This window comes from Rhipicephalus sanguineus, chromosome 6 (genome assembly GCF_013339695.2).
Source record: "Rhipicephalus sanguineus isolate Rsan-2018 chromosome 6, BIME_Rsan_1.4, whole genome shotgun sequence".
Classification (NCBI taxonomy): domain Eukaryota; kingdom Metazoa; phylum Arthropoda; class Arachnida; order Ixodida; family Ixodidae; genus Rhipicephalus; species Rhipicephalus sanguineus.
The window spans coordinates 73,708,636-73,732,081 of record NC_051181.1 but is presented as its reverse complement, the minus strand read 5'-3'; the positions used below and the strand labels follow the sequence as shown (position 1 = coordinate 73,732,081).

General features: G+C 46.2%; 1 protein-coding gene across 1 annotated transcript in view; it reads left to right on the top strand.

The window, feature by feature from the left end:
* LOC119395888 (uncharacterized) overlaps nt 1–18,126 on the top strand; it is a 137,521-nt gene extending 119,395 nt beyond the window's left edge. The window contains exons 2-4 of the mRNA XM_049416536.1: nt 12,182–12,408; nt 14,123–14,220; nt 15,849–18,126. Of these exons, the coding sequence (XP_049272493.1) occupies nt 12,182–12,408; nt 14,123–14,220; nt 15,849–16,235 (712 nt within the window). The 3' untranslated portion in view covers nt 16,236–18,126. The remainder of the gene's footprint in view (nt 1–12,181; nt 12,409–14,122; nt 14,221–15,848) is intronic.
* The last annotated feature ends 5,320 nt before the right edge of the window (nt 18,127–23,446 follow it).

Sequence of the window (23,446 nt, the reverse complement as noted above, 5' to 3'; positions counted from 1 at the left end):
CACAACCAATCTTGTGCAAGCATCCTGCTTCACACGCATGCGTATGAGTGTTCTTTTACAGTGAAAATGTCAGCTGTGAGTCAAAGCTATTTTTATTGCTCTTGGCCACCTAAATTTTAAAAAAAAACACAAGAACAAGTCACGCAACAAGAAAAAAATAGTCGCAGCTTTTAATAAAATCATCGACGTCAACGCAATTGAGCACCTTTGAAGCGTTTCTAAAGCGTTCTACGACAAGTGAAAGCACCGTTAGCCATTGTGCACTGGTGACGGTTGCTGGTTCTTTCTGCTGGCATCGTGTAAAGGTTGCAGTAAAGGTTCAAGAATAAAGAAATCGGCAATGACAACCTCAGTTAAGTGCGCGTGTACCGTGCTCAGAACTACTGTTTTCGTGCTAGTCGCGCCCTTTTCATTCCAAGTCAAAGGGCCGGACGTAAAAAAGAAAAAAAAAAAAAGACATTCGAAATGACCAGCTCATAAAACCGGTTTGGTAAGCGACAGGCGCCTGTCATATGCGGGCACTGACACTCTTAGAGGATCGAGAAGTGTCGAGAGGGAGAGAGAAAAACAAGGCCAAACTGTTTAACGAACTTTGCGAGCGCACTTTATAAAGCGACATCTCGAGCCCTTCTCTCCAAAGGCGCCATTAAGTGCAGATAATGGCAGCCACACGTCGGAGACAGCAAACGCGTGCGCCGCCCTCTGATTTAGTCGTCGCCACATCTGCGCCTGTCTGTCGATCGAGACCCCTAGAGTTGAAACAGCAGCATGCGCTGGCAACAACGGCGCGTCCGGCCATTTTGACAGCGCCCATTTTCCCCCATTGTTGTCACTGTCAGTGTCAAGATCGCGTCACTCTCTGCCTGCACTCGCAGAAGGTTGCCAAGTTCAACGCTCTCCGTCGGAGCTGCTTGTACCTAAGCCAACTGGAGAGCCATATTCGTACGGAGTCGTATTCGTATGACGCGAAACCTCGATACAACGAAGACGTACAGGATTGGGAGTGTACAGTATAAGTTGGAGGCTTCCTGTCCTGTACCGCTACGATATAGACAATTTTACGGAGGGGTTTCAGTGCCGCCATATTGGGCTGTTAACGTTGCCATTTTGTATCTTTAAGAACTAAACGAACAGTGTTAGACGTATACGTATGAAAATGGCTGGGTTGGTGTATTCGACGTTTCATGTCCTTATCAATTCACATCACGAGAAAAAAAAAACATTCGTTTAACTACTCAAGGTGGCGGCGCCCATGTATCTTATATACGTAAAATCGTCTATAGCGGGAAGCGGAAATTAATTTTGGAAAAGATATAGCCGTTAAAAGTCTGCGTTTTTAGATCCGTACCTCGAAATCGGCCATGTAGTGCAAAGCGAAGCCTCGGTAGAATAAAGTTGGGTCCGAAAACGAGAATCTTCGCGCTATAAAGCTATCGTAAACGTGCATCTGCCACCCCTGACTACATTACATTTCATTTCAATTAACAACGACTCTGGCACTTCAGTACACAGTCGTATTTGCCAGAAGCGTCATACGTTTTACATGCCCTGCCGGAACAAAGTTTTACTTTGTCCTGACTTCTACTCAGCAATGTTTCGTATAAACGGCCTCGGCCTGTTATCAGAAGTACGTCAAATAGCTTGTCTTATGGAAGCGAGGAATCCTCCGACGAGTTTTCGATCAAATGTTCCTCATGTACATATGAAAATACATAATGTTCATTCATTCATTTTGCGGATAGTGCTAGTCTCATGAGACCTTAAGCAGGAGTGTGTAAATACGTTCAGTGACAGGAGTTAGGGATGTTACATATACTACAAGGCCATGTTTTCAACGGAACATACCGACAGTGTTTGATTTCTGGAGAAGGACACGGACTCTGTTTCGCGGCAACCGCGGTTCCCAGAAAGCAGAGTCTATCCAACTGGAAGCCAAACGTTGCTCACTTGCTCGCGTTTTCATTTTTTCTCGCTCGTTTTCTTTCGACATAACTATCAAAGAAAGAGTTTGTAGATTTCAAACTACTTTATGCGAGTCTGTGATTGCTCTATTTCTTGCCTTAGAAAATTTACAAAAAAAAAGGAAGAGAAAGTGCTAGCTATGACGTGCACTGCACGAATTGAGCTGCCGCTCAGTGGTCATTGTGTCGTGTACAAAGAGTTGCGGACCGGTGTGCCAGAGCTCACCGTTTGCACTGTGGGGCGTGCCAGACGTTCGACCCCGATCGGAAATCAATGGAACACACACGCCTACACCGGCCTCCCCAGTTGGCTACGGACGACGGACTAGCACCGATAGGGGTATACACGCGCCAGTGGCGAGCCGTAATAAGCTATAGTGCGATATGGAAAGGAAAGAAAAAATAACGAAAAGATGGTAGGGTTTTGAAGAAAGAACAAAAAAAAAAAAAGAACCGTCGAAGGCTACGTGACTGTTTTAACCAGAATGTCCCGACGGTGTCGATCGACGATTCGAGACGGCAGTGATTCCCTCGAACGTCCACGTATACACGTGCCTCTGCTGAAGGCTTAGCGGAGTTCTGTGGCTTCGTTAACCGTGCGCCTTTAATTCAGGCGAAAGCCTTAGATGCCTTATCAAACGCGAAAAGTGACCGTTGACGTCAAAACGAGTGACGCAAAAAAATCATCACCGTGTGGTGACGTCACCCTGTGACGTAATCGTGATGTCACATGTCGCCGAAGTTTGACGTAAGGGTACGTCATCATTACGTCACTTGATGTGCTGTCACATGATGAAGTCATCACATGACATTGCCGCTTAATCAAAGGTGAGCGGATCTCGGATGCGCTGCAAACTACGCGAGCCGCAGAAAGCGTGCAATGCCTCCGATCCCGGAGGCAGTACAAAACCACGTTGTATGCAGACAGCTTTCGTGGGGGCTGGTCACTGCAATCGACCAAGAATAAAGAGAACATCAAGAAGGCTTTTGCCTTCGAATTGTCTTAATCGAATGCGTAAGGGACCGTGCGACTTTTTGTGTTCTTGGCCAGTAATTAGCAACATCTTGGCTCTTTGCACTACGTATAATTAGTTGACAGACAGAAAGAGAAGGAAGTGATTTTCATGGACATAGTAGGAATTTTAACAAGTTTGAAGATTATCGGCAGCCATTAAGTATATGCGCACAAGAAAAAAAAGTATCGACTCGCCCAAAGGAAACTGCGCGACACATCTTAAATGAAGTTTATTCGTTCATTCATTCTGGGAACCGAACATTATCGTCAATGAGTGCCAACATAACACTCCATGGGGCATATGCGCATGAAAAGCAGCATACGAACGGAATTAGTACACAGTTAGAAATGATAAATGTAGTAAAACATGAGACAACATTTTTGCTGTAGCATTCAATGCGACAACAGTGGAAAATCGGAGCAAGCATAGAAAAAATACGCAATTCGAAATAAGCTCAGAAACGCCGTCGTAAAACAAGACGCTGTGTGGAAAGGATATGGGATTTGATCCTTGCGTGAGGCACAAAGAGCTAATAATTGTTAGGCGTAACTGGTATAAAAAAGTATAATGCTGCAGTCGGCGACTGGATGACAATCAAAGGGACACCTGACTGGCTGCGGCACAGAACGAAAAGCAGACGAACTGATAAGGCCAGGCAACTGGCGAGCAAGTGAAGCCGACGTTTGCGTAAGGCTGACGCTGACTGGAGGGTCGTAATTACGAAAGCATACGTCCGCAGGTATGCTTGTCGTGCATTCTACTGAATGAAAATCAAATAAAAGCTCCCAGTGTTCCTTATGCATTCACCTAGCACGACTCGAAGGCGAAAGCCATCTTCTTTTTCGTCTCATTCGATGTGTTAATTGATCCTGTCCCGTCACCCACCGAGAGCAAGCTTTCCGCGCCTACCGTGGTTTTGCATTGCCTCCAGGATCGGAGGCACGATACCTGGTTTTGCACTGCCTCCGTGATCGGTTAACCTTTGAGCAAGTGATTATGTCATGTGATGACGTCCCAATGACGTCACAGTGATGTCACAGTGACGTCACAAATTTTGGTGATCTGTGACGCATCATATGGTGACGTCATCACGTGATGATGCTTTTTCGCATCACTCGCGTTGGCGCCGACGCCACGGGATCGATACTGGCCAATTTTCGCGTTTAAGGCGAAATGCGAGGGCTTTCGCCTTAAAAGATGGGCTCCGCGATTACGAGCGACGATACCGTACGCTAAAGCCTGCAGCGGGTTCCCCCGTACATGACGTCATAATGGGACAATGATCGAGTAGGCCTCCATGGCTTTGTGTGATTATTGTGGTATACGTGCAGCGAAGCACAGTAAGAGGAAAACCTCAGTGACATAGTGATTTATAGGTGAATCAGAGAGAAACGCGAGAGAATGGTCCTTCATTACCTCTAATTACCTTGAATTACGCACCTTCATCACCAGCACTAGCGATTAGTATAAGCCAACAGTTCGTCAACACTGGCCCTCCGTTGTTAACCATTAACCAATATTGGCCAAAAGCATGTGCCAGTACTAGCAAACATCAGCAGCATTAGCCGACAGTTCGCCAGCGCTTAGCCAGAGCTGATATCTAATACGGTAGGCTTCACGCAAACAATACACTTTTTGCCATAGAATGTCTGATAACGCTGACACATTAAAATCAACGAAATAACTTGTGCCGAGTTATATTGTTGAAGAACCTAGCTAGCTGCAATTACTGCTTGGGATCACTGCTGGGTTGTGCAGTCCACGTTTCGATATGAAACAAGCAGATGTACTTCGTTAAGCTGTCTTTCTGAACACACTTCCAATTGCATACCATCTCTATTTCTGCTCTTCTAAACGTCCATGCTTGTGCCTACCTCTGTCAAAAGTGATTAAAAAAAACATAGGCTGTATCACAGCGCTCTGCTGAAATATTATCTGGGCTTAGTTTATGTGCCAGAAGCGCGATTTGATTATGAGCCACGTTCTGGAAGGGGAAACGGCTCTGTGTTAACTTCGGCAACACGTTGTTATTTTTACGCGTACCTAAACCAAAATGCACGAGCGCTAATGCGTTTAATCTACGCGTACACCGAAATATGGCCGCCGTGGCCACGGAAGTGCAGCCATGACCCCGCGCTCAGCTGCGCAGCGCTATATGCACCGGGCTATATACGAAGCCCAGTTTGATCGAATACACAGATAAGTCAATAAATGACCCATGCCAAAGTCGTGGTGACGTTTCGCAATATATGGTGTCCAGCACAGACAGCGCGTAAATCGAACAAAGAGAACCGCTGATTCAAGCAGTGCACCGTACGTCGTTATTGACCTGTTTTGGTCACGCCGGTGTACTTTTGCGTGACAGGCATCTCAATTCTCAATGCGTCCAGTAGGGCATTCGCCGTGCCGTTCTGTTGACGCATAAGAATTAACCGAAGGCATATCAATGCGTAGCACTGCTTTGTTACGCGCCATCCCCGGAGACGAACTTCGGTGTCATCGTTCTTTTCGTTGTGTGCTCTGGCATTACGGTTCGCGGAGTCGGTGTTTTTCCACGGGAAAAAAACGCCGCGTACGAGTACATCGCATTCGATGCGCGCCGCGCAAAACACGTGGCGAAACGCGATGGCGGCCTTCTTCCACGCACTTTGCATTAGCCGCGAAGCATCCGTGACCGGTCACGAGTGCAGAGTCAGAGATTGCGGCTTGGAAGCGTGGCCGTGTATGCGGACGAGACGATCAAACTAACGAGCAAATCGAAAGAAGCTAGTTTGTCGGCCTAGAGGTAAAAGGGAGGGGGGGGTCGACCTCGCCGGACCACGGGTTCCGAGTAGACACCACCGGGTTCAGCGCAGCCGCGGTTACGCTTGGCGTCTCAAGCGAGTCCGGATGGCTCACGCATGTTGAACGCCACAGCAGAGGCCATCACCGCGCGTGGGCCTCTCTGTTTGGATGCCCATAGCTGTTCGCGATACGAAAGTACAGAGCTGGCCGGCCAATGTGCAACAAGGAGATGGATGAGAGAAGGGGCGTTCACTGCCAGGCGTGTGCCGAAATCGGGTCGAGCCGTTACCATGGCAACGCGTTTCTTTTTTGTTATTTTGTTTATTTTTTCGTCAGCGAGCGCTAGACCACTTCTGAAAGGACACACTTGACTCTGCTGGTGCTTGACGACATCCGCGCAGGGCCAGGACAGCCCCTATAGTTAAGTGCTCCAGCTGGTCGTGTAATAATTTTCGTAGTTCGAGGAAAAACTGCGATAAACGTTTTTTTTTTTCGTGTCTTTCATTTTATTTTTTTTTCTTTCAAACTTGGCGATCTGGTGATTGTACCGGCGTAGCTCCACCACGTTTACTTCACATGGTTAAGCTTTGAACTATAGCTGACCTTTTTTTTTTCCGGGCACTCGCGATGACACCGTGTGTATTATGGGCTAGTTGGGAAATACGCGGAATTTCATTAGTTCTGTAACCACTGTATATAGTTGCAGGCGATTGCCTCGGCAAAAAGAAAAAAAAAGCAAGAAAACTAAAGTATGCACCACTGAAACATATTTGATTTGGACAGTTGCGGGCCTGACGACAGAATACGCTGAGTATCCTGCACATATTTCACATACCTCTAACGCAGTTTTACACACACACACACACACACACACATATATATATATATATATGTATATATATATATATATATATATATATATATATATATATATATATATATATTATATATATATATATATATATATATATATATTATATATTATATATATATATATATATACAGTGCGTGTGTTTAACTATTCATGGTGCTATGTGTCTACTTGTATGCGATGGATATAGACGGATAGAGACATGCATAAAATATCATCTCCTCGCTTACCTGGGGAGATCGATGCACAGGAAATGGAGACCAAGGTCAAAATGGCGATTACCTCTGATATATTCTTAGCAGCCTGCATTCCAACTGCGGGCTCACGCACTCATAGATATGCGCGGTAACGAACAAGCGTTGCCTCATATACGTATATCCTCGAGGCAGTTGTGAGGCTTTTCGGCGTCTGGCTGTGGCATCGTTAGGACGGTCAATAAGCGGCCCACTTTCTATTCCCGTGGTCATGAAATCGAGAACCTTTACCGCGCCCTTGCTTGGTTCCGGAAATGCTCCGTATAGAATCAGCGAATATTGCATGAGGAATTGACGAACGCCACTTTCCTTGCGTAATTCCTCAGCCATGGTCCATGAGTCATCTGAAGAAAAAGCGAACGCGCCGCCCCGGTGGCCTAGTGGTTATGGCGCTCGACTGCTGACCCGAAGGTCGCGGGATCGAATCCCGGCCGCGGCGGCTTCATTTTCGATGGAGGCGAAAATGTTTGAGGCCCGTGTAAATAGATTTAGGTGCACGTTAAAGAATCACAGGTGGTCGAAAGTTCCGGAGCCCTCCACTACGGCGTCTCTCATGATCATATCATGGTTTTGGGTCGTTAAACCCCAGATATTATTATTAAGAAAAAGCGAACATACTGAGAAAGTTCTTGCTGACACACCGTAGATCAGCGTGCGTGATAAAATGTCTTGCATTCGAAGTTGCCATGTAAATGAACTTTACTTCTGCATCAATGGTTAAACACTGTGAACTGTGTACCTCACACGAATCCTCACAGAAGCTGCAGAAGCTAGACGTTCACCTAACGGGCCATCTTTGCCTTTTTATTGTGATAAGGAAGGGAGCCCGAACGTCGATGCCGCCGTCTAGCACTTTAACTCTTCGATTTTCAGCTCGCGCTTGCGCTTTACTGCGTGAGACCTGTGTGGGACCTTATGTAAGTGGACCTGCCGCTCACGGTCAGTAAATCTCGTTAATTGAAGTTATTAGCGCAAAAGCGTTTCTTGCCCAGGTTGGCGAAAGCGCGCACCCTGCTGGCGTCCGCAAACTCTGTGTCCGCAAAGCACGTGACCTCACCAAACGGAACTGACGCCCACGCCAACAACTCTTGCAGCATTCACTTGTAGGGAAGAAGCAAAGCGCGTAGGAATAATTTGCGTACTGCGTATAGCGCGCCGACGTCTGCAACACATGGCCACCGACGTAGCATCTCCAAAGGGAGCGCGCTTTAGACCGCCGTATCAGCTGGCCTGCAACAAAGCTCGGCAGCACCATTTTTCTGCGCCCCTCCGTGACAAAAACCTAGCCAAAGAAACGCTTTTTCGTTTTTCCATCTCGTAAGGATTACGCCGAGGGGTCCTTTGAAGAAAAATAAATGCAGAAACCGAGTGTGTGTGTGTGTGTGTGTGTGTGTGTGTGTGTGTGTGTGTGTGTGTGTGTGTGTGTGTGTGTGTGTGTGTGTGTGGTGTGTGTGTGTGTGTGGTGTGTGTGTGTGTGTGTGTGTGTGTGTGTGTGTGTGTGTGTGTGTGTGTGTGTGTGTGTGGGGGTGTGTGTGTGTGTGTGTGTGTGTGTGTGTGTGTGTGTGTGTGTGTGTGTGTGTGGAATTCTGCCCTTCTCGTCTATATTCGCAATGGAAGCCATGCCCAGTCTGCGTTGTATAGCATCGGCATCACAAGTGCATACGATGCGATACAAAGGTTTTTGCCGAGTACTCGAATGTACTTCCCGTCTCACGTCGCGGCTGTAGCTGATATACAATCTAGCCGACATCTCGCATTCGTATAGGCTCCTATTCATCGCGCCAGCATCCTACACTCACGGTTATGTCGCAACTCATCGTGATTTGCATGCGGCGCAGTCGGCGTCATACTTGCGATGAACGATTTCCGTATTTTGAAATGGCGTTTGCACGCACTTAATAGGCACATATGGAAGAGGCAATTAAGTCACCACCTATGTTGCCTCGAGCATGCTTATCTATAAGTCACGTGGAATGAACACCTACGATGGCATCCAGCCTGTCTTTATCATACATTTACCAGTAGTTTAAACCCCTCGTCGGGTGTGACGTCACCAAACCCGCAATCCTTGTCCTGTCCGCGTCGACATATGATAACTGGGGTCTATTTTATATATGCTTGCCCTAAACGTGGGTTCTGAGAGTAAAAATAATCTGGCCTATAGTCAATGAGGCCACCCGGCAGAACGCTCGAATGCGTAATTTCAAGAGTGAGTGAGCGAATGCCATTACGTGCGTTTGGCCAGGTTGGAATCGGTGAGACGTTCTTATCGACCACGTGACTAAGAACACGGTTTCATTGTTCATATCCCACGCAACCAAATGTATGCAGTTATACCGAGCTTTGCGACAGCTGGACAAAGGGAAAGTAAAATACCCTCATAAAAAAGCAATGAAAAGAATTCTTTCGCAAGATCCCCGTGTTCAGTTCACGTGAAACGGCGCATTCGAAAGCGTGGTATCTGCATATCACACGCGCGCTCGTCCATGGTAATGACTTTGGCAACGCTCGTAACTGCATGCGTGCGCGCACGTGAGTGCCATAAAAAGTGAAGCCCGGCTTTTTCCACGAGCTGGACGGATGCAAATCCCCCTTTCGGAGTATAGTTCGGGCTTTGTTACCATGTAGCAAGGCTCACTACTACGAACGAACGTTTCACGCAGATTATGAGACCTCTATCCAACGCGGTACTTAGCACACACTTCATTTGCCACCATTCATAGTGTCAAGGTGAATTGAATAATTTATTTGTTTAATTCTGTCAATTGAATTGCTGGAAACAAATAGAGAGCCGGCATATCCGAAATACTAAGTTGTTTTAGGAATAACAGGACCAAGTGGGTCGAGCGTGACAGTTATTAAGCAGCTTGCTACCGCGCAGGAGGAAGTAACTCGAATTTGTTAAGAGAAATGCAGCACTTTGCGAACACTTCGAGACAGCGTCCGAAGGAATAAAGTTTCTTTTAGCGTACGCATGACGTTTACTGTCCTCAAGAATAGAAAGAGGAATTAGCTCGAAGGTTTTTTTAGAAGTTCTTTTTCTCCAGTGCCTCCCTTCACGAAGCTTTCTGTCCCTCACGCGGTGCTTTACTGCCCCCGGGATCGGCTGACCCTTGACACAGCAACGGTGTCATCAGACGACGTCTTCATGTGACGTCATGTTATGTGACGTCATGTTATGCGACGTCATGACAACATCACAAGATTTAGCGAACCGCGACGTCATGATGACGTCATCTCCTATCGCGTGATGCCTTTTGTACCGTTCGGGTCGACGCCGACGCCACCGACAGTAAGTTCTCGGGTTTCATGAGGCATCTAAGGATGTCGCTTTAATAATGATTGAACTTTTCTTAACTTTGATAACGTATTCTCTATGAATAACACGTTGCCGCAAGTAGCGGAAACCTCGAGTGTCCGCGTTACAGTGCCAAGAGCGGGGCGCCGTCCCTGCCAAGCTGCAGTGCGCAGCGGTTCATCGAAAAAAAGAGACACGAATAAAGAAAGCGTTCGGCGGCCAGGCTTGGCCGACCATCCGTGTACGGGGCACGTCACGTCAACACTGGGGTCCGGCGCTTTGTAAGGGCGATGGGTTCGAATGAATTGCGCCGGATCGAAGGAGCAAAAATAAAGCACCTGACAAGAGCAAAGGGCATTCACATTAGCCGACGTTAAAGAGAATTACTCTTTTATTGATTGATACTATTTCGTCGTTCTCTTATGTTTTCTTTTTATTTATTTCGTCTACTTCTCACTGTCGTGAACGCAATATGAAGTGCAGAAGCAATGAAAATTTTCCGCACATTATTTTAAATCGGTAGGCGTATGCTTCCTTCGTCCCTTCTATAGTCGTCGCTTCATGGCCGTGAACTTTACGACGCACGGTGTACTAAATACTTCCTATGTCAAAATACCTTGTTCATGGTCAGGTTGTTTGATAATCATTGTAGTTGTTGGCGCGCAAAAAAAAAGAAATTATGGCAGCGTCGCACTAGTGGTGCCATGCCTGAAGGAAGAGCGCAGCTGGGTGGCGTTTCTTTCTTTCTTTCTTTCTTTCTTTCTTTCTTTCTTTCTTTCTTTCTTTCTTTCTTTCTTCTTTCTTCTTTCTTTCTTTCTTTCTTTCTTTCTTTCTCGCTCCTCTTTCTATCTCTATTTCCTTTTCTTCCCTTTCTCTCTTTCTTCCTTGTTTCTATTTATTTATTTCTCTTTCTCTCTCTCTCTTTGTTTCTCCTTATTTCTATTTTTCACTCTCTTTCTCTCTCTTTCTATGTCTTTCTATCTCTTTATGTCTTTGTTCCCTTTATATTTTTCTATTTTTCTCTTGATCTTTCTTTCCATCTCTCTCTCGCTCTCTTTTCATGTATTTCACGTGCTCCACTTCGCCGAGCAGAGTTTTCGTTTAACGCTCGCACCTGCGATATTCGGTAGTTGGGCTTGTCCAATTCCTGCGGCACATACCCACCTGTGGTTTTCTGCGGACACCAAAGTTTTTACGGTCGGCGTAAACAGCTCCGCTGTTATTAGCAAACACAACAGAAGGCCAGCCATCACGAACGCTAAACTTTCATCATCACAGTAGTCGTGGAACGTGTCGCCGTAGTTTACAGATGACGAAATGACGACAGCGGTGTCGAGTTATATTCCTATTTTCTCCGCGCGCAAGTAACAAGGCGTTGAATACAACCCGAAGTATATTGAGAGTGCTGCCACAATGCTGCCATTAGCGGATCCCCGCGCATTGAGCAAGGAAAAACTAATCGTGTAGGTTGTCCTGCGTCGTAATCACGGTGGGCTACTGGATATAAGACTAGTACTTGCATATTTGTTCTGTTTTTTTCTGTAGTATATATGCATTTTTACCTTGTTGCGCTTCGCAACTAATTTCTATGCTTGCTATAGAGTGGGTTACATTACACTCGCCGAGACTTCATGCAAAACCCTTCCAACAGGTGCCCTTGAGGCATCGTAAATAAATGAATATGAGGAATATTATTATGAGTGAGCTAAACAAAACAGATTGGCGCACCTGTAAAGGACGTGTAATAAATCAAGCAATGTGGATAAGAAGTTGTTAATATGGTATAGATGCATAATGTATTTTCGACTTTATTGCACGATGTGCATTTACAGATGATCATACATGTGAGACGGTGTCTTATGCAACGTAGTTATAGTGCTTTTGTTCTGAAATAACGCAAAAACAATTGATTTTCTCTGCCCTGTAGGGCCACGTGACGGGTTTGGCATCGAATGGCGACAATGTTACAACCCCTCCCACGGAAGCCCCGACTAAAGCACCGGAAGTAACCAAAGAACCAGAACCGACCTCAACCACTTCGACGGTACCCCCAACGACGACGACTCCGACCACAGCAGCAGCCACCACGGCGTCCGTTTCGTCAACGACGATGGCGCCATCTACTGCCTCCTCTATGCCGAGCACCTCCATGCCTGCGGGCCACAACCAGGTGGCCGCAAACACCACGACTCCAGCGCCGGCCACCACCACTGCCAAGCCAAGCGTGAGTGCCTTTCCGCTGTTACTTACACCCAAACGCCTTTGTAAGGAAGTTCTGGTGGGCCTTCAGGAGACTTCGTTGCACAGGTCCCGTCTTCGCAAAGGCTGCGCTCGGCAGCTCTCGCAATACAGCCGGAACGTAAAGAAGCCCAATTCATTTTGTTGTAGAGGCGTTTGTTGCAGAGCTTTTTTGTCTTACGGACCTTCCCAGGCACGCATCTAACACTAATCTGTTTGCCAGTATGTTTCTTCCTATATTTGGCCCGAATGCTACCGCTGGTTCTAGCACCTTATAAAGATGAATTTTCCATGAAAAAAAAAAACAGGGTCATTATGCACTCATATCCCGCAGCATGGCTAAATACGTTTGCCAGAAATTATTTTGCCAAAAATTATTTTTATTATTCCTACTGCATTTTCTTTATTAAGGTGTTTCTACCATTAATTTCTGGCAAAACGTGAACGTTTACCTAGAAAATACGACTGGCGGAAAGGAACACCTCATAATACAGCGAGTGTGTTATTTAGTTTAGCGAAAACGTATCGACTTTTTTACCTATGCGTAGATATAGAGGAGCGCCAAAACGACGCAGGCCCTCTTTTTTTAAGCAATAAGCAGTTGACATGTAATCTTACACTGCGAAAGAAAACACTGATGATGTGAGACATTATTTATTAGCTGAAATATAAAAAAAATTAATGTGGAATTGTTTACTATGGCATGTTTCCACTCTGCCGCCTTCACTATGCTTTTCGTCTTCTGAAACGTCCGATGACTGAAAGATATTAACTGCTTGAAGGGAGGATGGCTGATGCAGTACAGAGTCAATGAAAGCAGCAGTTTCACAAGCGCTTCCAAAAAGCTCCTGTTGGCTGTCCAGTGTGACTATGTGGAGTCGGCATGTCGAACAGTAAGATAAAACGAAAGTAATAGAGTATCACGCTCTTGAAAGGCTACATTCCACATAGTCAACGATAGCAGACGCGCTGCCCACATTGCAATACTCTGCGCACAACCTTCACATAACGAGGCAAAAAATGCTGTGAGCGCTTAATTTAAGTAGTGGCGCTGGACCGGAAAAAAAAAAAAACAGCGTTTGCTATATAAGACGTTATCAAAGAGAATTCGTCGAGACTCGTTTTCTTTGTTAAACGCGACCTAAGAAAGCCAACAGACAATGAAGCAGAGGAGATACAAGGAAAATTATTTGTAGTTTTTAACTGCCATGTAGTAATCACGTCAAAAATGCTAAATCAATTAAGGCGGACAAAAGAAAACTTGCCGTCGATGGGGACCGAACCCACAACCTTCGAATCACACTTGCGTTGCTCTACCATGAGAGAACGTGAGCTTGGGCATGTTGGTATTCCATGTTAACACCTATAGCGCACAAAGGGGCAAGAACACAGAGCTAACGACGCGGACGCAGCGCTAACTTCCAACAAAGTATTTATTTACGAAGCAATACAAGTAAAGACATAATAAAAATATAGCGTAGCTCTACCAATTGAGCTACGGTGGCCCCTTGTTCCCCTGTTCATTTTTTTTTTGTATTTAGATGCGTGTAATCCCTGGGAATGTTAGCCCGCGCCTTACATCTGGAAACTGCTGCATTCGGAATATCTTACCAGTTTATGATTGACATACATTAAGATATATGTTATCTGCTCTTTCTCAAAACGCACTCTAACCTTTGGTTTCTATGATCTCTTTTCAGAGTGCAAGCTTGGGCGCAGTGTTTTCGGTGGCCACGTTGGTGTTCGGGCTCTGCCTCGTCTACATGTAGTTCCACGGACAGAAGATGGCGCTCGCCCGGTAAGTGAACGCCACGTATTTCAAAGCTATACAGATAGTCGAAGAGCACTGGCTCAAATCGTGTCGCATATGTGACCATTTTTTTACATGTTCCTGTGTGGCAGTCACACACACTTATGTCGATGAAAAAGAAGAAGAATGAGAATGTTTTTATTTTCACTGAAATGATTTACACAAATTTCTGCGAGAACATCAGGATCCGTAGCCGTTATGGCTAGTTAAGGATCCGTTACAGACATTGCGTAGATGATACTGACGCAAGAATGAAGTAAAAACTATGCTCATTGGCAGACAACGATTTCACCAGGTTTACTGAAGACAAGCAATAAAGTTCTCACGTTGAATTGCGTACGATAAAACTCTGTCTAACAAAAACTTTATCACTACAATAGCTAACAACATTTAGCGCAATCGCCAGTGGGCCCTGGAAGCAGGGCTTCACCCACAGTAACCAAGCAATCAAGCAGTCCTAGTTTAATGAAGTTGTTTGTCCCTCACCGCAATGGAACATACCGGCAATGCTTTTTTGCTAAAGTAACAAAACCAGAAATATTATCCCTGAGTAACTATTGTTTTGAACCCCATTTCCTAATGTCGGCTCCGACTTTGGCAATTGAGAAGCAACCACTGTTTTAAACATCGTCCCCATGTTGTTGTCGATTACCATTTACGTTTTAATTATTGAACCAACTATCAAGCACACCATTAGGGTACCGCTTTCCTTGTTTAAATCAACAATATTACCAGATAGAACGGGTATGATATTGCAAGATCTAATGATATGTGACTACAGACGCAAATGACTAAGTATATGCCACGCTGAAGATGTAAAGGAGTGTCGATTCGGTAAAGCTATTTATTACAATACTAATCATCTGTGCTTTGCTATGAGCAGCCTCAAATTCATGTGTGCCGATTTCCCTTTTGCTGTGGTCATGATTTTCTCTTCCTTTCTTTTTATATACTTTACCCGTGCAGAGTTACAAACCACACAATTTCTGGCCAGTGCATCAAACTAAACTATTTCTTTTGTCTCTTTCTTTCTCTCTCTCTTTCCCGCCCTCTGTTTCGCAATTATACAAATGTACTATTTTAAACAAGCCTAAAGCCCTCTCGCGATGACTTGGAAGTCTCTATCCAACACACTGCGACAACTTGACGATTGGACTCTTATAACAAGCCTGTGCGAACGCATCCAGCTCTTTATTGTCGTCCATGCGACTTCGAGGGACAATAAGTCTACACGCCTCTGCAACCACTAGTATAGACTTGGGGCGTGATCGTGTGCACGCTCGGTCCTCGTTCGGTTTTCGAACGTTTGGTTCCCACTCACGCGGTTGGGTTTGCCAGAAGCCATTTTTTAGACAACATCTGGTTTCTGGCCAAGCACGTGAGCCGTAACCGAACGCTTCAAAACCAAACCAAAAAACCGAACATGTGCACGTCTCCACCGCTTGTGTGCACCTTAAGGTGCGCGAATAGTGCTCGCTTTTTCTTCCCTTGTTTCTCCCTCTCTTTTCACCCCTTTATCCCCCTGCCTCAGGGCAGGGTAGCAAGCCGATCGCGTATCTTGTTAACTGCCTGCCTTTCTTCTCTCTCTAATTTCGATAACCTCATTTTCTTCGCAGTTGCTGCTGGAGGTTCGATCCATCATCGGCCATCAACTCACTCCGGTGGCGGTTGTGTCCCATCATCCAGCAGCAAGGGTCGAGATCCATTGGGGGAATCCGTCCTGGTCCAGGGGCGGACCAGCGCTCGCGGCACCAAGAAAAATGGGACCAAACATCACGTGCAAGAACGAAAGAAAGGGGGGGAGGAGGGGGTCAAGAAACGGTGCGACAAAGCCTCCGGTGCTTCGACCAAGCGAGACACCTCGACTTGCACGTGTCCTCAGTACTTCGCATGGTGATGCGCACCACAGATCGACGGGACCAAGTTGGACTCTTGAGTGGCGCTTGTCGGCATCGGCATACTGCCACACGCGTAATTTAGTTCACATTTTTTTTCTCTGCTGAAACGTGGCTTCCGTGCCATTTCATTTCCCTACTTCTTTTTTCTTTTTATCGCGCACACGCCGAATATTGCAAGACGAAAAAAAAAAAACTGCATCGAAGTCGCCTTTGCTCAAAAAGTGTAGTATAATCGCTTTTACCTGTTAATTAGCACCTTGCTTCTTTAGCTGTTACCGCAGTTATTTCGCAGTAGGTCTTGTGCCGTTGTTAAGGTCGATGCGTGCGATTGATTTGACCTCACCTGGCAATTCCGTCCAACGATCCGCCCTGCGCGCCGTACGCTGCTGATGCCAGGCCAGTTTCCAAGAAACGTGCGCTACTGTTCTGCCGTGCTTTAACAGTGGCGTCAAGAGACCTTATCTTACATTTTAATAACCGTAAACTCTGTTTACAGAGTCAAACAAGCATCTTCTAGCTGACATTCAGCGAAACAGGCGTCGAGCTCTCTAATTTCTGACAGCTTATTTTACAGAAATACAGCTACACATGGTGTAATCAGAAAGACCCTACCATGCACCCGTGACATCTTTGATAAACATCAGGAAGGTCAGTAGTGACAGTGGGATGAACAGTTGAAACTTCTGTGTCACGTTCTATAGCGTAAGAACGTGAGCTCTTTTCTCTACAAGATGCGCACTTTCTACTGCTCTAAATTTGAACTTAAATTCAGTTTAGTTTAGCCGTTTTGGTCTGCCTTTACTTCCAAATAAACACCCCTGCTTCACAATATACTACGGCACTTAAATTAATCCCATATCAAGCGTTACAGTGCCTTTTTTACATTTTACATAAGGATACTTATATTCCGTATCAAATCACATGATGATTCAGTGAACACTAGACGTTAAAAGGAGCTCATTATCCGTTGAAGCAATTAGCAGTACGTGATTCTTTTGATCAAGCCTTGCGCAGGATTATTGTACAGATGATTAAATCATTTTACGGCTGGTTTACTTTAACCTACGAGTACAGGGGCGTTTCTACCTACTACGTCACAATCAGCCTTTTTCATTTTCTTTCGCTGCCCTGTGCCGTTTTGGTAGAGTTCGGTAAGGGACAGACGATATGGCCATAAAGAAAGCCTCCGAGATAAAGAGGCGTTTCGCGACTTCTCTGCTAGGGGAATGGCGCATGCGCCGTGTCATTGTGAAAGAGGCGGATTACTTCACTATCGGAAACTAACGGCATTTGCAAAAACTTGTTGTTCGCGTTTCTTCAGCTATTATAATATCATATCACAGTAAAACAGCAGTAAAACAGCTGCCCAATGAATGCATATTCGGGCAACAGATTGTCGCTTAAAGTGTACCTCTTTCTGGAAGAATTTGGAAGCATTCGCGCGACATCTGGCCTCTGTTTTCCACGGAATGGTCAGTGCCTCTTTTCTTGTTTTAAAGGTATATTCGCCTAAGCTTATTTATTGAGGAACCGGCATGTCATAAGCCACGCCGATGATTAAGTATCTGTTTTTGAGCTGCGGACGCTCTGTAAACATTTGTTACTGCTGAGGTGACAGAATAAAAGGCAAGTGGTGTGCGGTCAGGCTAACACACCTTTATTGGTGTCGGAAAGGTGTTCTACTTTGCTATAAATGTAAAATGCCCACCTGTGGGACGTTTAGCTCTTAATGTCGGCACAATTAACACATTTCAGGCACCGTGACGGATGTATTTTTCTTATTTTCAATTTGTTTTTTTTGCTAGTCAAATGCAATACACCTGATGCTGGCACGTTTGACTCTTTGGTTGCGGTTGCTGGTTGACTGTTCGTCTTTCATGTTGGCTGTTGGTTGTTCTTGCTCCCTCTGCTGGTGGGATTGCCGCGGGATTTGGAAGGGTATGGACATTGTATATAGCGGTCGAGAAAGTTGCACATTTAAGAGCATGCGGAGCTATCACGAGTGTATCACTAATTACTCCACCAATGCTTTTGTTTTTTCTATTATTCATTTATTCATTGCTTTACGATGGTTTGATCGACGAATAAACGCAGACGTAATTCGTTTGACGGGAATCAGAATTAGTGAAAAGCGTCAAAAAAAAAAAAGCTTTTCGATCAAACGAAGAAGCGGCGTGCCTCGCGACGTCGCAATTTACCGCAAAATATTCCAACCCCGTTGTGCTTAAAACTGTATGCGTTTGAGTAATATAGAAAAATATAAGTATGCGTTCGCATGTGATTCTACACCATATCTATTTAAACGCTTGGAAAGCTTCAGTCTAAAGGGCGAGACAGACGGTACGATTTTTCATGCGATTCGACGTCCGACACGGCGGAGGGGAAACCGGAATGGTGACCTTTCATAGCATCGTACAGCCACCATTCCCTCTCCCCCACCGCGGCGTCGGCCGTAGGATCGCATGGAAAATCGTACCGTCTGTCTCGCCCTTAACAGTTGTGTTCGTTTAACTTAGCAGCCACTTTATATTGAGGCCCGTACTTATTAGCTAACTTGCTTATATAACAGGCGTCAGTCAAGTAATATCTATATGACAAATCCACGCTGGCTGTTTCTAGGCTGTTACATTAACAGCAATTTTCGATCGGCGCATACCCTTAGGAAAGCGAAGCGAGTTTATCGTTGCCACAGCTTTTTGGTAATTTCATGCACAGCGTCACACACATGGTCGTCCACTTTTATGACAAACACTTCATTATTATTATAGCGGTCCTAACACTAAGTTTGGTGAGCTGTCAAACAGATTACTGTTTTTAAAGAAAAAGTGCTGAAGTTATACCGAGCCGAGGTGTTTTCCTTAAAGGTGCACGACCGTGTTCGGCTGATGTTTGTAAAGACAGCTGCAAGTACACTTTACTTATAGTTGCAATACTGTATGCTCGTCGGGTTGCTGTTTCTCATACTGGTGTGTGCTTTTATTTTATTTTCTTTTTCTTTACTTCTTATTGTATATGTGTATAGGCGTGTTATCGTAGTTTATTTTTCATTCCTGTTTGTTACAATTACGGTATGAATCGCGCTTGCTGGACCACGTGACCGCTGTGCTGTTCATTTCGTGTGCTTGCAATCGAAGAAAGCACCTGCACGTCACACTTCCTCAACAGTAGCCGATCTCGGTTAAGCTGCTCGAGGGAATATTTCCTCCTTGTGTTTTTTTCTGCCACTGCTGTCGGTTGTTAAGATAATAAAATACATTTACTCAATTTTACCGCTTGGTCTTATTGGTAGAAGCTTCACGAGCGAACGCAAATTAAAGGCCTCCTCCGCATTATAACACAGAGGAAGCCAAACAAAACTGCGCATAAGAATTGTCTTTATATAGGAAGCAAGTCCTTGTTTGTGCTTCTATCATATAACATGAAGATAGCGGAAAAGAGCCTGTGTCAGTCATCAAGCGATTGAATGGTCACCCTAAAGCCAACATTCACAACCCGGAAAGTCCAAAAAACAACCGACGCCGACCTGAATTGTCATTTGTTACTGTTCACAGATAATAGTGTATCAGAGAGAAGGCATAGCAGGAGTGGGTACAGAAATGACCACAGAAAAAGAATACCAACGTAACGAGTCACATACAGTCGTGAGCAATACGAGACGGAACAGTGATATTAACTTGTAAAGGTCATAGCGGCTAAACGCAGTTGGCAATCCCGAAAGCTCTCATAATAGCTAAATGCTCAAGCGGAAACGTATCTCTTCCACTTCAATGCGTCGCATTCATATCGATGTAGTACAAGTAATCGTTGATTAAACACGAATTCACTGTTCCATCTCCTATTGCTCGCGACTATACATGCAACGTACAAGGAAAATTGGCTGTACGAACTCAGGACAATGCGTACAAACACTAACTTGCGAAATAGAAAACTCATGGCCAATCCCCCGCAGTGGGTGTGAGCCACAGTTCAAGGTGAACAAGAACAAGAACAATAGCCTGCAATACGCTGTACAACCTCTCGCAAGAATTCTTTGAAGGGCATAAATCCTCCCGCTCTATTTCAAACACCTATGCTCAAACGCCACCTTTACGCTGCCAGAAAAGAGGCAGCAAGGGCGCGCCAACAAAGGCAAATACTACGTGACCGCGAACGACATAGCGCAGCCAATCACCGAAGGATTTTTGTCTCTTCGTTTACGACGGAAGCGAGAGGCGTCCTGTCTAGCGTGCTACTCAACGGCATTGTGGCAGTGCGCGGTGGCTGCGAACGCATAGTTGACCAACTGAACATAGTTGAGAACTGATTCGAATAGCTGGCAGTAAGCGGCGTGAGCGTTAGCACATGTTATTGCTTACAGTGAAAGTCATCTCCGAATGTTTGTGCAGAATTCCTAACTGGCCATTTAAGAAGTCTGGGACAGTGCTGCTAAAGCCGAGAAATGCAGCTTAAAAGTAGCATTGCGAGGATAAAGAGTTCACGCAGCGCTTGTCGGGCTTCATTTTGCAACTTTATCTATTTAGTGCTAACAGAAAATTTTCGACAGAGCTCTGATTTACGTAGAAGTTATAATAAGGCAAAAAACGATGATTTCCATTGGCACAAAATGAGACGACAGACAGAAGCTTCGTCAAGTGTCTATTGTGCGCTCGTGTCCGTTGTCTACTATTCTGTCCAAAAGCACTCTTTATTCACCAGAGTAAACCTTATAGTTGCGATCTCACGTAACCGTCGACCATCCGTATAGAGGCGCCTTCGAAGGATTCGCGTGTGCCACATGAAAAGAAAACCCCTTTCCGACTATTGCGACTCGTAGATAGCTCACTTGACCGTGCGATGCGAAGATGAGAACATACGATGGAGAATACATGGCGCTAAACAGTAAGTACACGTGACTGTTTGCGAGGTCGTCGTCATGAGGATAGCAACCGTCATCAACATCAACATAAACTCACTTTCAAGGTATCAAGGGCTTCCGAGGACACGCCGTAAGTATTCACTACTTCAGACGCGTGGAGCGTGCGCAGGGAGGAGCCAGTTATGAAAAACAAGTAAACTACTATACATACCTTGGGGAGATGAAATATCCTTGAAGACGGGGCGTCGCTCGAACCAACATTTCGACAAGAGGTCTTGTATTCTTTGTTGCCTTGAACTTTCAACATGAATGCCTTAAAGAATAGAAGGCTAGTTGGTGCCTTGACGAAGACAAGACCACTTGTTGAAACCTTGGCTCCAGCGAGACCTCTTGTTCAAAGATTTTTCATTTCTTTAAGCTTCCATCTTCCCCCGCGGAACCAATACCCAAACGGTGCAGAAGCTCAAGACTAGGACTGATAACGCCATACGGCTTGTACGTAGAGTGGCCAACCGGCACCACGGCCTGAAAGAAGACAACTTGATGCGTCTCGTACACGCGTTTGTTCTGTGCCATTTCACGTACGTCGCTGCCATGCACAAATGGCTACGTACTGAGCGCGATAAACTGAACGCCCTTATTAGAAAGGTCGTTAAAAGAGCCCTCGGCCTCCCTATAAGCACTTCCACGGAGAAACTCCTCGAGCTCGGCGTGCACAACACGCTTGAAGAGATCGCCGAGGCTCAGGAACGGGCGCAGTTGCTCCGACTCAGGACCACCAAGGCGGGCCGCCATATTCTGCACGAGCTTGGCTTCTCCTCGACGGCCGGGGACCCCCCAGAGTGGACGCCGGTTCCCCGCGAAATCCGAGATCTCGTCACGATCAATCCCATTCCGCGAAATGTACACCCCGACTACAACAGAGGCAGGCGCCTTGCACGGGCGACCGCCCTTCTCAAGCGCATAGACGTGAAAGCGGACAACGTCTCGTTCGTGGACGCCGCTGCCTATCGCAACAACCGAGCCTTCGCCGCGGTCGCGGTTTCATCCACGCAGCGGATCCTAAACTCCGCCACCATCCTCACCCGAGACCCCGAAGTAGCTGAGCAAGTAGCCATAGCCTTAAGTGTGCTCGACAGCAAACGAGAAGTCATCTACAGCGACTCTAGAGCGGCCATGAAAGCCTTCGAACGTGGCGTCGTCTCCGATCAGGCGTTACGCATCCACCGCAGCGTGGATCCGAGTACTCTCAAGCATCACACCGTCATCTGGTTCCCTGCCCATCTCGGCCGGGTGCCGGGCGCCCCGTCCAACCTCAACGAGATCGCCCACGACGCAGCGCGCGCGCTTACCGACCGCGCCGTCACAGGGAAACCTCATCTCGCCGAGTTAGAAGCCAACCGGGACGCACCCATTACGTATAACGACATCACAAAACACTTTTACCTTGGACGCCGCATTTTTCCGCCCCCGCATCCGAAGCTTAACAGGCCGCAGGCACTAACCCTACGCTTACTGCAAACGCACACATATCCAAACCTCGCCAAGCTTCATGTTTTCTATCCCGACGCGTACCCCAGCGACACGTGCCCCTCGTGCGGACACACGGCGACACTCACTCACATGCTCTGGGAGTGTAGAAACGCTCATCCCGGCTCTACCTCACACAAGTGGGAGACGTCCCTCAGAAGCTCGCTTCTCGCCGACCAGCAATGGGCTGTCCAGCAGGCCCACGAAGCGGCCGCCAGGTATTCTCTGTCGGTCCCTACGTGGGAGACGCCCGCTACGCGCTGAGCGCGTCCTGCAGGACGTAAATAAAGTTTTTCCAATCCAAAATCCATCTTCCCCTCAGCTTCTGCCTTGTTTGGAATACCTTGGGGAGGATATATATGGCGGCTGTCATAAGCTGTAGTTACTTAACATTGCTCCTTTTATTTATGAGTTGACTTTATCAACATCCACTGAGGATGTCTTTTGGACACCATTACTATGCTACCGCTGAAATGGGCTGAGAACATCCATTGAGGATATTGCATATGGGTAAAGAGCATCATGGCGACACCCTGAGGTACGTTGCACGGACATGTCAGGTTCCTTGGCACTGTGCCTTCTAGAATTAATGTTGCAGACAATGTAAGATGCAACATCTTACGTAGTCTGTCATGGACAGCAAGACCAAATACCAGGGGCGTAGCCAAGGGGGGGGTTGGGGGGGTTCAAACTCCCCCCGAAATTTTTCAATTTTGCTTGCGCATATATACACGCACACATACAAACACACGCACGAACATACATAATGTATGGTTGAACCCCCCCCCCCCGAAAAAAATTTCTGGCTACGCCCCTGCCAAATACGTACTTCGCCTGCGGACGTATGTGGAACTGCACAGTGGGGTCCTCCGCCGGCCACGAGTGGCACCTTGATCGAGTTCAAGTTATATCAGAAAGTACGCACGGTACG